This window comes from Chrysemys picta, chromosome 7 (assembly GCF_011386835.1).
Source record: "Chrysemys picta bellii isolate R12L10 chromosome 7, ASM1138683v2, whole genome shotgun sequence".
NCBI classification, from domain to species: Eukaryota; Metazoa; Chordata; order Testudines; family Emydidae; genus Chrysemys; species Chrysemys picta.
This window is the reverse complement of record NC_088797.1, coordinates 65610380-65625986: the sequence shown is the minus strand read 5'-3', so window position 1 is coordinate 65625986 and position 15607 is coordinate 65610380. Positions and strand designations below refer to the sequence as shown.

Here is a 15607-nt window from a genome sequence, read left to right as displayed (position 1 = left end):
CCTCATCTCATTTGACCCAAGTGGTGCAAACATGTAAATCATAGTGTCTGGGTGAGACGACCATGTCTACACTGCGTGAGATGACCATGTCTACACTAAGCTTGGATGAGGGCTAGCTGAATGAGGTGCTGCACAGAAACAATGGAGGTATTGGGGGTGGTTTTGGGCAAGCCAATGGGAAAATGGCAATGTTTCTATCGGGTCCCTTGAATTAAGGAGTTCCCCCACTGTCTGTCACCAAGCTGTACCCTTTGTGGTTGTGTTAGATCCTCCCCTGCCTCTGTACATCTAGGTAGAAGCTGTGGCCCAGCTGGTCTTGCCTCTGTGTTTGGCAAGAAGAGTGCAACTTTTCTTTCTGAGTACAGTTGTTGCATTGCTATCCATGCCTTTGTCACCTTGAGACTTCAGAACTGTGCTCTACATTGGGCTACAGTTTGGGATGATTTGGAAATTTACATGAAAGCAGAATGTGGCTGCCCACATATTAATAAGTGACACTTCATGCTAAGAGCATGTTACCCCGATGCACTACAGTCTGCACTAGCTGCCTACCGGTTTCAATGGGATGAGGTGGTGTTTTCAAAGCATCAAGTGATTTAGGAGCATGTTTCATTGGATAGCAACAGGACTTGTACTCCTAAATCACTTGGGTGCTTTTGAAAATCCCACCCTTGGTCTTTATCCGTTAAGTCCTAAATGGATAGAACCTTGTCTGTGTGAGAACCTGCCCCATCTCATGTGACATTGCTGCAGAGGCACTTAGGCTGACAGCCCTGATTCAAAAAAGGAGGGGGATGATCGCAGGGTCATTGTGCACGAAGCACCCTTAACTCTGTAACTGACTCCCCTCACCTTGGTGAAATACAGCCCAGTGTATTGACCTGCAGAGCACTTAGCAACGTTCCTCTCTTCTCAGGGCTTGTGGTAGCTTGGTTTGTTTGGCGGGGAAGGGATAGTTGACAAGGGGAGGTTATTGTCCTATTGTGATTGCTTTAACATTTTGGTGGGATGAAGGTCAATCTAGCTGGGGCAATCATGCTTTGCTCAATTTGTCTATGCTAAATATTTGTGCAGGAATCTACAGGCAAAACTGTCAAAAGCACCTAGGTGATTTGGGAGCTTAAGTCACACTGAAAGGCAATGTGAGGTAGGCTCTTCAGTCACCCAGGCTCTGTTGAAAACATTGCCATATATCTACATGGGATGAACTTTAAAAATAAGATGAAGTAGTAAATTATGGGTCAAATCCTCAGCTAATGTAAATAGCCTCCCCTTACATATCATTTGCAACATTGTAAAAACACTTTGCAGGTAGTGGTGCTATATATGGTACATCATAAATAGCAGTGATAGCCAATCATTATTAGACCACTAGGACATTTTTTTTTAACATCTCCAACCCAGCCAGGTCTGAGATCTGAATCTGGGCAAAAGTTGCGAGGTTTTTTACTATTCCCTGATCCTATTATTATATTATATTACCAATTATTCTTTATACAAACAGTTTTCCTTTAGCCGTCTGCCATCCCAGTTCGTCTTCGCTGGAGCTGTACACTCTCTCGCTCGCTCGCTCTGTGGACCACTAGCAGCAGCACCAATGCCTTCTGTTTTGCAGAGGGGCTTTTAGGATGGGCTGTACAAAGCTAGAGAAGTAGGGGGAGGCAGACAACTGGATCTGTAGGGCCCATTGAAAGCGTCACCAACAAGCCCCTCCCCTGGCGGAAGTCTCGCTCCCCGCAGCACCTCCTAGGTCTGCCCGGCCAGTAGTGGTGGTTTTTTTTTTTTTCCTTGTGTGCAGTCTCTCGCATTGCGATGATACATTACACTGCACAGAGATCTAGTCACAGAGCAATGTCTGCCTTACTCCTTCCGATTTGTTGGGTAACTTGTCTTTTTTTTTTTTTAAGAACTGTAGCTAAAGCTCCCCCACCAAGGCTCCTTTATTAAAAAAGACCAGAATGGCCGCATAATTCTTACTATAACTGGGGGTCAGTGTGTTTGAACCGACCGCACTGTATAAATTAACAGGTAACGTAGAGATGTGTCGGATGTTTGTTTTTGGAATTGCGAACGTAGTAGCTGCAACAGATCTGTAAGATTATATTGCTGGCTAACATAAGAAAGCAGGGCTGCATTTATCTATAGGGGTTGGAAAGATCATTTTTGCGGCGGGGAGCTCCGGATGAATCTAGCAATTCGGTGGCTGGGTTACAAGCTAAATGGGGACGGATGACGATAACAATATTAGAAGGTGTTTTATCTGTTGATAACCAACCCATGTGTTTTCCAAATTGCAGACATTGGGCAAAATCCACGAAAAATTGACTTGCGTCCATCAGTGCAAATCTCACTCTCTGTGTATATATACGTGTGTATGTGTGTGTGTATGTGTGTGTGTGTGTGTTATACAGGCAAATAAATAGCTTCGTGGTTAAGTGAAATGTTACAATACAGCCAGGGAAAAAGCAATAAACTGGTCTGCAACTAGGAAATGCAAGCAGCATTGAGTCAGTATATTTCATTTACAAAGTACATTTGATTATTTGTCCATTGCAAAACTGCTTTTAGCTTTTGCACTCACTAGGATCGGCTTTCGTCCTTCGTTCCGGCTAGATAGAAAAACTTAAATACTATTTTATGAAACATCCTTTTGTCCGATGAAAATGATTGCATATGTTTCCTGCGAGCCAGGACGAAAAATATATTCTGCAAAACGATATCTATGAGCTTTTCCTCTGGCTGGTTCATTTTTTAAAAACCAATTATTCTTTAAAGAAATAATGAGCCAGGGACGAAGATGAGTGTTTTTTTCATTAACCTAATGGTAATTGCAAAAAGACTCCCCTTTTGTCAGTTTCACCTAATCAAAACCGAATATCTGTATGTGGCACTGACAAAATCAGTAAAACTTCACCTTCGACTTTATTGATCTGAACAGACAGGCAGAGTTTTCTATGGTGTTCAATTTAGGGAATTAAAAAAAATCACTCCACTAACAGCATTTGGTACATTTCTAACCCATATGTCACCTCAGTGCTTTAAATAATTATATTTGCATGCAGGGAGTGATTCATAAATATGTCAGGGTTGTGAAATATAGGCAGGCATTTCAAACTTTCTATTTAAAAAACATGAATTATGGCCACGAAAAATGTGTTCCCATTTAAGGGTGATACGAAGTATTTGGTGTCTAGTACGGAGGCCCATCCATCATATAGACAATAAAGAGAGTTTTTGCCTGACGTTGGAAATTTATGGTTGCCCTTCTCTGCCCTAATAACTCAAGCATTGTGTCAGCCTGTGACAGCCTTTGCAGAAAAACAGCAACCCTGTTATCAATCAAAAAGCCCTTTTACATTTTTAGCAAAACTCGGATCATCCAGACACCCTTTTAATGTATATATTACATCATTATAGATCATTCTGCACTTTTACTGCAACTCAACAAAATGATCCATCACTTCAGGACAGTCCTGATGAACGCTGATGTAAATTATTTGCACGTCACTAGTACAGTACAAAATGAAAAATGTACTTTAGGTGGAATTAATTTTAGGGTGTAAAAATAAAGATGAAAGTAGCAGGGATTAGGAAAGAAATCTAAAAGTATCATTGGGGGGCTTGGAAACAAATTTACTAAATATTACTAAAATTTTCTTTTAACATTTTCAGATCATGGACCTAGACTATAAATATATATCTATGGGGATAGATATATATTTCTATGCTTCCTCTTCCTCCCCCTCCACAATACACACACACACACACCCTCCACAGCTAGCCTGTAATTACTTCAAGTAGTATTGATAACTTGTCATTTGTGTATTTAGCAAAGGTACCTGGGTTGTAAGCGTCCATTGTATATGTAGCTTTACAGCTTTTCTTTAGATTTAAATGGACATCATTCTCAATACTGGTAACATACATCTGTTAGATCTGCACAGTTTCCATAACAAACTTATCAGTAAATCATGTCTGGGTCCTGGATCCAAGTAAAGATTCTCCAAGATTGTCTCCATTTGCGTGACATAGTTTATTTATGAAGGATTACTGTAACTAAATATGTGCTTAATATTATTCTCATACTCCCAAGGCTTGTACAGTAGAGTTACAAAGAAAGCTTAAAAGCTTTTGAGATTTCTGCGATTCTATGATCAGCCCAACGTGTTACTGCTAAAAGTGTTTTTTTCGCTCTTACAATCGTAGTACTAAATATTAATTTGTTAAAAGAGTCTGAAATTTGAATGATGAATTATTTTACGATTGGGAGTTTAGCCTTAGTACATTTAGTAGTAGTATCACCTGGATCATAAATCTACATGCATTTAATAGGAAACGTGCACAACCTTTTTGTGTCATCAAACTCGTTTGCTTTGCAACCCCTAACTACCTTAAAAGTTACCTTAAAACTTATTTAAAATAAAATTGATTCGTGTACTAAAACCACGTTGAATATAAAAAGGCAGGATACTTTTGGAAAACAGCTGTTTAGTAAATAGATTCCAACCTAGGAGTAAAATCTTCATGCTCAAAAGAAGAAACTCTTACAACAGCAATAGGCGAATCTGGCAGAGGGTTTAATAGAGAAAAGTTTAATTTTATTGGTAGCATTAGGTTCTTATCTCCCAGCGTAACAAAGGGGAAGGGGAACAGAAAACCCACTTTAAGAAACATTTTAGGAAAATGTATTATCTAAAACAATGGGCAAAATGTGCATTTCTGCTAGTTGGTTCAACAGATCACTGACAAGTGACGCGCATATTAACTTAAACATGACTATTATCTTGCAGATGGCTCTAAAATGACCATTATTTATAAGAACATAATTGTATCTCCTGCAGAAGAGGCGAAGAACGTATTCAAATAGGTCTTGCTTGTATATTTTAAGAACGCAAGTACCATCCTGATGCTAAATATTTTTGCAGAATTAGTCAATACAAACAGAGGACGGGTTTAGAAATCTAATCCTCTGTTGGCAAGCATTCAAAATATGTTCTTTTATTAACATGCACGGCATTTAAAATAAATGCCCTCCTCCCTACGGCCGGGTACCTGTGCAGATGGATCAATTACAGTATGAGCGCAGTCTCTCTCTTTTTTTACAAAAAGTTTTTCTTTCTCCAAGGTCCACATGCAATATTTCTGATGGGCCATCTCTTTTAGTTAACGTGTTTGCATTCAAACAAAGCTGGGAAATGCATAGTTTATAAATATTTCGAGCAATGCAAATCTTTTAAACTCCCTTGCGTGGGTGAAGGGAAGCACTCTCCAGGCACAATGAAATTTAAACAGTGGAGTTACAGAGAGGAGAAATATCAGGGGGTAGCCTTGTTAGTCTGTATCTACAAAAACAACAAGGAGTCTGGTGGCACCTTAAAGACTAACAGATTTATTTGGGCATAAGCTTTCGTGGGTAAAAACCTCACTTCTTCGGAGAGGAGAAATGTATTACGGCTGGGGACACAACTCAGACAACTCACATTAAAAGCTAAGAGCTGTTTTGGTTTTTTTTTTAATAATTAGAGGCCTGATGAGTTGTGGTTGTTCAGTTCAAAAGACTAAACATCCTTTAGCAAAATGATCTACGCAACCTGACACCTATATGCCAAGAGAAAGAGTGAGATTTCAACCCAGGCACGCTGTGGCGGAGGTTTCTGCGATTGCATCTCCCGAGGGGAAAGAGTCAGTCCGGGTTTTTGGGTGATCCTGACCAGGGTTTGCAGCTCACCAGCCTGACCTGTCAAGCGGATTATTTTAGAGGGAGATTAATAGGGGAGGCGGGCTGCAATAATAATCGTTTTGTTTGATGTGACAACTTTGATAGGCGTTGATTTACTTACAAACTGATAGGCTTTTAATTGAGCGCCTCCATCCAGCTTGAGATGAAAGGAAAACCGCATTGAAAAGCTGCCCGAGTGCCCTCGAGCCTCAATACTGATTAGCCATCTCGACAGTGAATAGTTCAAGGCATTTTCAAACTTTTCTCTCGCTCGCTCGCTCCCTTCTCCTCCTCAAATATCTGCCAGCCCACTCCCTTTTAAGAGAAAATAAATCATTTCCATTGTGTGCAAATAAAATCGACTTGACATCCTTGCAATAGCTGGTAGGTAAAGGAAAGTGGGGACTGGCACTTGTTAATTAATTCGCTCCTGCTCTCCCCATTATTATTTATTTACAGTTTTCCTTTGGAAGGGAAAGAAGCCCAGTTCCAAACCCTACTTTTGTTTTTAAATTGATAATTATAACAACATTTAAACTAGTAAATGCCAAATAGAAAACCGGCTTCATGGGATCATTAAAGAAGGAGCCCTTGCAGTCCATGCCCTAGGCAGGATGGAAACCATCATTTTCAGTCCATTCAAACAAACAAACAACAAGCAAGAAAGCAACACCAAAAGTGGGCACCACGCTAGCCCCATCGCTTGCTACTTTTGTGCGTCTAAACCCTAGGACAGTCATCTTTTAACCGTTTCCCGTGTGTACTAAGCAACGTGAATGAGTCATCAAGGCTAAGGAAATGTTTTAGGAGGGTTCTCAGGTGGATTTTTCTTTTTTACAAGCGTCTACTTAAAAAAAAAAAAGCACCGTAAACTTGTACCTGAGTGATTTAAACTGCGCATCAAAGGCACAGTGCTAAAAGTGCTGTCTTCTGAAGTTGCTAATTAAACTACCTTCTGTAGCTTTTATTTGAGGTGGAGGGCTTTTTCTCCTCACCCGCCTCTAAACTTTTCTCTCTTTCTATGTCAATACGCTACTTGTTTTACACATGTACCGGGTTATCACCTTTGATTCCTCGGTTTAGACGTGCAAGAGACCCCTCCCGGGCCTTCCTCCACCCTCACCTTCTCCCCCAAAAAGCATTCCCACAGCTGACTCTACCTTAAGGCAATTAATCTTTAGTCTTTCACCCTGGGAGGCAGGACAAATACGACGAGAAAACAGATAGGAGTCTCTCTGGTCCTGTAAGGAAAACAGCTGTTCCAAGCACTTTAATGCAAATGAACACAAATGAAGGTTTCAGCTTTTTTTTTATTCCAGAGTTTTACTGCACTCCATTTATCAATTGGACTTGACAACAAAAGAAAGAACCGGGGGAAAACCTGGGGCAGATTTAAGTCATTTCCAAGAGACCTTACGGACAAGTTGCGGGTCTCGTCAATCCTGCTGCAAGATCATTTTCTTGGGCAGGGTTTCCCCGGTCCTCTAATTTTCACTCTTGCATAAAATGACCCCACTGGTTTTAACATCTTTTCGGGGAAATACACGAACAAAGACTTTTCTCCCCTTCCAATTTCAGTAATCACATTTTGAGAAATACAGAAATGTTTTAGGGCAAAATAGCAAACACAAGGAATTTAAAACATTGTTCATTTTAACTTTATCCTCTACACACACACGGCTCAAGGATGGTGGTGGGTTGATCCATGCACCGCATTTCAAAGAGAAAAGTGGCTTTTAAAAGAGACCTTGCATATATTTCTGTGACTTCAGAATTTAAAAAGGGACTGGTTTGAAGGGAAAAGATCTAGGAGAAAATGCCAACCCGAGCTACTAATATTAGAGCATGAACTGACACTGACACATTAGTTTGGGGGTGGGGACTGTGTTTCAAACATACACATGTTGGTAGGTTCAGCAGACTCAACCACAAAAGAAAGTGAAAGTTCTTTCCTGTCCCCCCAGCAATCCCTTTTCCAGGATCAGTCCTTGTTCTAGCGGGAGTCCAGGTCAGGAATTGGACGCGACCTCTAAAGCACTTGCCTTGTTCTTCACTTGTCAAACGTGTTTTATCTCTCCAAGTGACCTTTTTGTTAATGTTGTAGATCGTGTGGGCCACCATGTCAGATCCGGAAACAAAAGTAAGAGATTGATTAACACATTTTGCCTGTGAAAAAATGTTAGTGGATGAAGAGGCTGGATAGGGAAGTTGGTGTTGTGTTGTTTTTTTTAAATCCAACCCAGAGCACCAAAAAGGGGGTGGGAAGTCGATCAAGAATTTACCAACATTGGAAGGTGAGGTGCCCTCAACCTATGACCTCCTACTCACGGGGCATTTCTCGTAGACATGTAACACTGAAATCTTTAAAAAGGGGACCAAGTACGTGTGTGCATACTAGAGACTCTTTGGCTGTGTATACAAACACATATGTATATTACATACACACGGAGATAGGTAGGCAGGTAGATTATAGGCGCACCGCCCCCCCCCCCAGCTAGCTCCAGTTACAGTTTAGCACATATACAAATGGCGAGTCCATATGCTATGTAAAGTGAAAACTCCGGTAACTGGGAACAAATACTCATCGCCCACCCCAGCCTGTCCTTTGATGCCGGGTAATCGTTTGCTGAGCCTGTCCGAGTCAGTACTGGCATTCTGCGGCCGCTCAAGATGTCAATCTTAATCTCCTCTACATTCCGCCGTGCCAAGCGCTTGAGTGACGGGATGGCGAGAAAAAGCCCAGCCATGAGTCGTCTTCTTCGCCCAGCTCAGCCCTCCTTCCTCTCCCTCATCCCCATCCTCATCCTCATCCGCCAAAGAACGGGTATAATAACCGAGGCAGGAGAAAAGGAAGGGGGATCGCCTTTAAAACGCACACACACAAAGCAGAGCCACCCCCGTTAATTAAAACTGCTCCGCCAAGGTATATATTGTGGCGTCGCGGCGAACAGAAGTCACTCTCCCTTTTGTTGGCATACAAATTGAGTTTACTCGGGGAACGATTTATTCCTTACATTGAATGGCTCTTTCTCAAAGGAGCCCGTCTCTCTCCCCGCGTTTTTCGCTTCCCCTCCCTCTCTTCCTTCAAGTCACACCAGGCTTGTAATCAGCAACAAAAGCTGACATAAATCAAGGGCGGATTGACAGGGGCTGACAAATAACTGATTGATTGCGGTTGGGGAGCATTGACAATTGATGGAGGGGTGGAGAGATCCAAAAAGAGAGGGAGCGAGTGGAGGAGGGCGGTGTGTGTAACATTGAAAACATGTGACAGTCACATCCCCCAATCTCTGCATTGGGCACCCAGTGTCATCGTAGGCCTGATTGGAGAGCTTCTGCTCGTACTTGGCGGGGGGGAGACGGCGACTTTATTTAGTTTCACGTCAAAGACCACTTTGAAATATGAAGCAGTAGGGGGGGAAAAAAGCTTTCTACTCCCCCTTTTCCTCCAGCACGAGGCAGGACATTATCCAACCTGATCAACACTAGCCCTTGCTTTAGTGGGGCAAGGTTACAAAAATGCCACGGGTGAAACCATCATAGAGGGGTTGGAGCGAACGAATAAGCAACCTACAATATAAATACATGGATGTATATATGCATACGTATAAATATTTGTATACATAACTGTATAAACACATTCACTATGGAGTATTTAAAGGCTGTTATAGTCTGTGCTGTGTCATGAGGGCCAGGGGCTCTTAAATATACCTAGCACACCGTATTGGCTACCCACCTGGCGCGCCCTTGAAAGAGCGCGCTTCCCCTTGATGTTGCGCAGCGTGCTTTTTGTATGTATTGGCAGAGGCTGGAGGCAGTGAGGAGCATCGGGAGAACGACTTCAAAGCGCGGGATGTGAAACACAAAATTAACGCCCATCCCGTCCTAGGAACAAAAACAAGAAGGGGAGGGAGAGAAGGGGGGAGAGTGTGAGAGAGGGAGAACCCATGAAAACCGTAGGAAAAAAAAAAGAAAGCCCCAGCCCGGGGAACGTCACATCCCCTTGACCCTCCAATCACCTCGGGGTCCCATTTGATTGGAAGGCGGCAAAGGCTTTAATCTCAGACTAACTCAGCTGCTTTTGAAGTGAGTTTCTTTGCCAGATCCCGGGCTGGACGAGCAGCGGCTCGCAGCAGCACAGCTGAGTGGAGGAGGAGGAGGGAGAGCGCAGCAGCCGGGGACCAAGCGAGACACGTTCACCATCCCCCCCCAGCCCCCACCCCGGGATTATTCTGCTTTTTTTTCCTCCTTCTTCCCCTTCTCTCCGGGCTCCCCCCGCCTCCACTAGGCAAAGCCAGAGACGTTTTCTGCCTTTTTTTGTTTGTTGTTCTTGCTAGTTTGCTTTTGGGGGTGTGTGGCTGGCACCCCCCTCCCTCGCCAAAGAGAGAAGGTTTCCGAGGCTGATCAGCGCGACTCGTCCCAGTTTTCATGCGAGGTTTTGGGTCATGATCACATCGCCCTCGCTTTCTGCTGTAAGAAGTAGTAAGCACAGCAGCAGCGGTAGAGACATTGGCGGCAGCAGCAGCCTCAGCCTCAGCAGCGCCGCTGATCTCGCCTGGCAGAACGGGCACTCTGGGAATACTACTAGCTGCACCAAGCCCTTCTTCCACTCCGTCCCTCCTTCGGACCCTTTACGCCAAGCGAATCGGCTTCCCATCAAAGTCTTGAAAATGCTCACGGCTCGGACGGGACACATTTTACACCCCGAGTATCTGCAGCCTTTGCCTTCCACCCCCGTCAGCCCCATAGAGGTAAGGAACCGGATACCTTCCCTTCCCGCCCCCCCCCCCTCCTGCTCAAGCGGTCTCTCTTCACGATCATTGCATGGCGTCCTCTCCCTTCTCTTTGAAAGGCGATTAGACCAGGAACCGCATCCCTTCTTTCTCGGCTGTAGCTAAGGCTGGGTTTGCGAGCTCCAGCGTGGCTGATTTTAGCATTCCTTCTTTCATGAAAAGTTTAATTTATTTGTTTTTTTACACCCCTTTTGGGGAGGGAGAGATGGAAGGAGCCTGTTCTCCTTAAGGACTAGGGACCCACTAGTCACAACGTGCGAAATAGTCTTGTTGGCTGAAAATATGGGGGGGGGGGGGGAGAATGTGGGTGCGGCTGATCACAGCTTTCTGATCTTAGTCTCACTTCGGAAGATAACCTGCTTGTGGTGGGGTATTTGTGTGTTGTTTTGAGTCCAACTTTTCCGCGTTACGCTGGCAGGATATTTTTAGGGATCTCCACTCTGAAAGAGGGATGGTGTGGAGGCTGGGGCTGGGTGAATGAATGCTTTCATTAAAGTCGGTTCAAAGGGAAGCCATAGATTTCCCGGAGCCCGGCTCTCCTGCTAACTCCCGATCTGTTTCTAAATAGTGTGGCCAGCCAGAAATGGTGCAGTCGCTCTACTTTACGGGCGTTTGTGCGCGCGTGCGGTGGGAACAAGGCAAAGCCAAAGTGTGTATGTGTGTGTGTGTGTGTGGGGGGAGCTGAACTTTGTAAAGCCCCCGGGGTGGGTGCTGCTTTGCCTAGGCAGTAGAGACGGGGTTTGTCTCGCCGCGGTATAAGAAACCGTTGCCTTTTAAAAGGCATTGTGGAAAATGGTGCATGGGGGGGGCGGCTGTCAGGATGATGAATGTGCACAAAATTGTTGATCCTTTTCAGGCCGTTCTCTGCAAGAAACGTCGGCAAATGCCGACTTCCTTTGCTTTTGCCTTTTTTTTTAAACATCTGATTAAACGTTTGCCTTTGTGTGTCCTCTGATTTCTGCAGCTGGATGCTAAGAAGAGCCCGCTTGCCCTGTTGGCTCAGACGTGCTCCCAGATCGGGAAGCCGGACCCTTCCCCATCCTCCAAACTCTCCTCGGTCACCTCGAACGGCGCGGGCGGGGACAAGGACTCCAAGTCGGGCCCCTTGAAACTCAGCGACATCGGCGTGGAGGACAAGTCGAGTTTCAAGCCCTACTCCAAGCCGGGCGCCGAGAAGAAGGAGCCGGGCCCCGCGGGCTGCGGTGGCGCCGCCTCGGGGGGAGTCTCCAGCGGGGAGAAATCGGGATTCCGGGTGCCGAGCGCCACCTGCCAGCCGTTCACGCCAAGGACAGGCAGCCCCAACTCCAGCGCCTCCGCCTGCTCGCCGGGGCTGCTGCCGGCCGAGGGCAAGGCAGGAGAGGACAAGAAAGACGCGGAGGGCTGCGGCAAAGGGGGCAGCGCCAGCTCGGACGGGGGCCCGGGCGCCGCCAGCCTCAGCCACAGCCGGATTAGCGTGAGCTGTGGCGGGATTAACGTGGAGGGCGGCCAGCACCCGGAGGGCGCGCCAGGCTCCAAGCCTATCTCCTCGGACTCGTCCTCCTGCAGCAGCAGCACCACCGCCACCTCGTCCGCCTCGGTGCTGGGCTCCGGCCTGGTGGCCCCGGTCTCGCCCTACAAACCGGGTCAGACTGTGTTCCCCCTGCCGCCGGCGGGCATGAGCTACCCGGGCACGCTGGCGGGCGCCTACGCCGGCTACCCGCCGCAGTTCCTGCCGCACGGAGTGGCCCTGGACCCCACCAAGTCCGGCAGCCTGGTCGGGGCCCAGCTGGCCGCCGCTGGCAGCCTGGGCTGCAGCAAGCCGGCGGGATCGAGCCCGCTGGCCGGCGCCTCGCCGCCCTCTGTCATGACGGCCAGCCTGTGCCGCGACCCCTACTGCCTGAGCTACCACTGCGCCAGCCACCTGGCCGGCGCCGCCAGCGCCTCCTGCGCCCACGACCAGGCCCTCAAGTCCGGATACCCGCTGGTCTACCCCACGCACCCGCTGCACAGCGTCCACTCCTCCCTGACGGGGGCCACCCCGCCCTCGCTGGCCGGCCACCCCTTGTACCCCTATGGCTTCATGCTCCCCAACGACCCCCAGCCCCACATCTGTAACTGGGTGTCGGCCAACGGACCCTGCGACAAGCGCTTTGCCACCTCCGAGGAGCTGCTGAGCCACTTGCGGACCCATACTGCCTTCCCGGGCACCGATAAACTCCTCTCCAGCTATCCCAGCTCCTCTTCGCTGGCCAGCGCCGCCGCCGCGGCCATGGCCTGCCACATGCACATCCCCACCACCGGGGCGCCGGGCAGCCCCGGCACGCTGGCCCTCCGCAGCCCGCACCACGCCTTGGGACTGAGCAGCCGCTACCACCCCTATTCCAAGAGCCCTTTGCCCACCCCAGGAACCCCAGTGCCAGTCCCTGCGGCCACGGGACCTTACTACTCCCCCTATGCACTGTACGGGCAGAGACTTACCACAGCCTCCGCTCTGGGCTACCAGTGAGTGTGGGGTGGGGTAAGGATTGCAAACGACCTAGGGGGAAAAGGGGTGGGAAAGAAACCCACACTTTATACAAGCTGAAATCTGACTTTTTATAAAATAGTGTTCATTTGAGGACTGGATCCGTGAGCACTGTATTTATTTATGTTAGCTTCAAGCGGGACAATGAATCATAAAGTGCATTACTTAACTGAGCTCAATAGGTAAAAGTTGAACACCCATTGTAGAATATAAATAAAAAGGAAATAGAGGTCTTCTCTTTAATGTTACTTTAAAATTGCTATGATTGTATTGTACGTTCTTATTTAATGTCTCCTTGAAACAAAAAAAAGTTACATGCATGTTTGTTACTAAAAAACCAACTCGCAATTTGTCAATTATAACTTCAAATTGCAATTATTTTTACGGTGTATACAATTGAAAGAGAATTGGTATTTTTTTGTATGTAATCTGGAAGAAGGAAAAAAAAACAAAAAAACAATTCTATTCCAAAAACCTCATTTGCCTTATTTTGTTCTTTAAAAGGAACACTTAACTATTTTTAATTTTTAAGTCCACCCTGTAAAAGGGGGTAAGGTTTACGTCATGTACTAAAATAATAGACAATGTATCGCTTTAAAGATTAAAATTCCGTATATTTGATGTATTAAAAGCTTTTACTTTTTTTTTTTAATACGCTTTGAGTCTGTTACAAACACAACTGGGGCTGGGTTGCAGAGGATTACTAATTTCTCCTTAAGCATTTATTCAATTTTAATTAAAATAAAAAAAGCCCCAGCTTTATTATAACCCCCGGGCTCTCTCTAAAAAAAACAAAACAAAAACAGACGATGCATGTTGTATTTCCCCCCCCTTAACAGCTGTGTATGAATGAAACTAGAAAACTAAGGAACGGGTTGAGTGTGTTTTTCCTAGGTGTTTTAAGAAACCAGTTCTTGAATTATTGCTGATGTGAACGGGGGAAGCCAGTGTTTAAAACATTTTTTTTTAAAGAAGGGTCCGGGGAGGCTTTGGTTCTGAGATGGAAAATAGACTTAACTTGAAAAGCTTGTAAACTGCACAGAGAGAACGACCCATCTCTTCCCCTCTAAGCACGACATGAAAAAATCAGAGCACTACTTTGTCTCAACCCCATTACTGTAGGATTGTCGCAGCGCAGGGCAGACGATTGTCCCGTTAAAATAACTAACCAGACACTTCCAGTGTCTTCCATTCTCTCCTCCTTCCCCGTAAGTGTTTTTTTTTTAAGACAAAACCGAATCTCTCAAGGTAGAATAAACCTGCTATGAGTTTATATTCATTGAAGTGAAAAAATATAAAACGCTACTGCTGCATGCCCCAGCAAGGCTTGCATGTGACTTTGCATCGTAAGTCTTTACCTAACCACCCGTTAAGAGAAGCAGTTGTACCCAGTTCTCCTTTGTAAACTCCAGTACGATGGGAGAAGTAGGGAACAAACAAATGCAAACAGAACGATTAACGAATTTACATAGGATCTCTGCTTTTGCAGCCTCTTTCGCAGGGGGTTGCGTGATACAGCCCCTATCTGCTCATTGATCTTCCTTCTACAACTCCCCTCTTCCCCCAACTTGAACTGAAACGTACTAGAGTTGCAAGTGGCGACTTTGGCTTGAAAATTACTTATTTTTCTGCCTCCCCTTATATCCCCCACAATATAATTACTGCTCAAAGTTTCCCGTGGTGCCTAGCTGCTAATTAGCCCAATGCATTTACTCGAGATAATTAGTAGAAGTTAGAGTTAATGTATAAAGTGGAGAAAAGAAACAAGTTAATGAAGTCTCTGCATTCGCCCAGCCCTCTTTGCTGCCCGGCTTTGCCTCGTATGATGAGGGCTTTGGGACGTTTCTGTAGGAGAGAGACAAGATCTATACAGGGAAATGCCAAGACGCGCGGCGCTGGGCCCGTCTATGGTTCTTTACAGGCGTCAATATGAAATAGGCACTAGAAATGCAACCTACTTTAGTAAAAACGGGACTATTAAAAATAGTCCGGCTTTGGGGGATTTCAAACGAGCTTTCCGTTGTGAAATGATGGGGGAAGGGCTATGTACGTTTCTTTTAAAGCCCAGGGTAATTACACGAAGTAACTTAAAAGCATAATTCTGTGCAATGAAATTGACACAAGCGCAGCTAACAATCAAGAGAAGGAAGGGAGTCGTTGTTGGGTGCAGGGTTCAGCCACTGAGTTGGATTTACACAAAAGAAAAAAAATAATTTGACTTTTTTTATCCTCTGGTGCACCTTGATTGTAAGGGCACTCTCATGCTAATTCTACCAGGGTAGTTTAACCACGGCTTTATTTTTAACCACTACTTAATTTAGATTAAAAAATATATTTCAGGCTCCCATCTGGATTTGGACAAAGTTTATTGCAGATTTACCACGATTGAAAAAAAAAACCCTGCCTTTTCTTTCTCTGTAGATATCTTTAATTTCTCTCTCACACACATTCCTACCACATATTATCTTTAAATGATCGATCTAAAAATCTTTAAACGGGTGTTTCTAAAGCTATTTTTAACATGTCTTCTGGTTCCAAAAGGTTAATTTTATTTTCGTGGATTTCAGCTCTATCAAAGTTACAAGTACGCTT

At 45.3% G+C, this 15607-nt stretch overlaps 1 protein-coding gene and 1 long non-coding RNA gene across 2 annotated transcripts in view; one reads left to right on the top strand and one right to left on the bottom strand.

Moving 5' to 3' along the window:
* Nucleotides 1-7011: 7011 nt before the first annotated feature.
* LOC122174273 (uncharacterized) overlaps nucleotides 7012-15607 on the bottom strand; it is a 113588-nt gene continuing 104992 nt past the window's right edge. Inside the window, exons 3-4 of the long non-coding RNA XR_006175881.2 lie at nucleotides 9456-9604; nucleotides 7012-7804 (exon numbers count right to left, since the gene is read on the bottom strand). This is a non-coding gene — a long non-coding RNA (uncharacterized LOC122174273). The remainder of the gene's footprint in view (nucleotides 7805-9455; nucleotides 9605-15607) is intronic.
* On the top strand, nucleotides 9755-13667 carry ZNF503 (zinc finger protein 503). The gene is made up of 2 exons (XM_005278763.5): nucleotides 9755-10470; nucleotides 11477-13667. The coding sequence occupies exons 1-2, from the start codon at nucleotides 10165-10167 to the stop codon at nucleotides 12995-12997; spliced, it is 1827 nt and encodes a 608-aa protein (XP_005278820.1). The 5' UTR covers nucleotides 9755-10164; the 3' UTR covers nucleotides 12998-13667.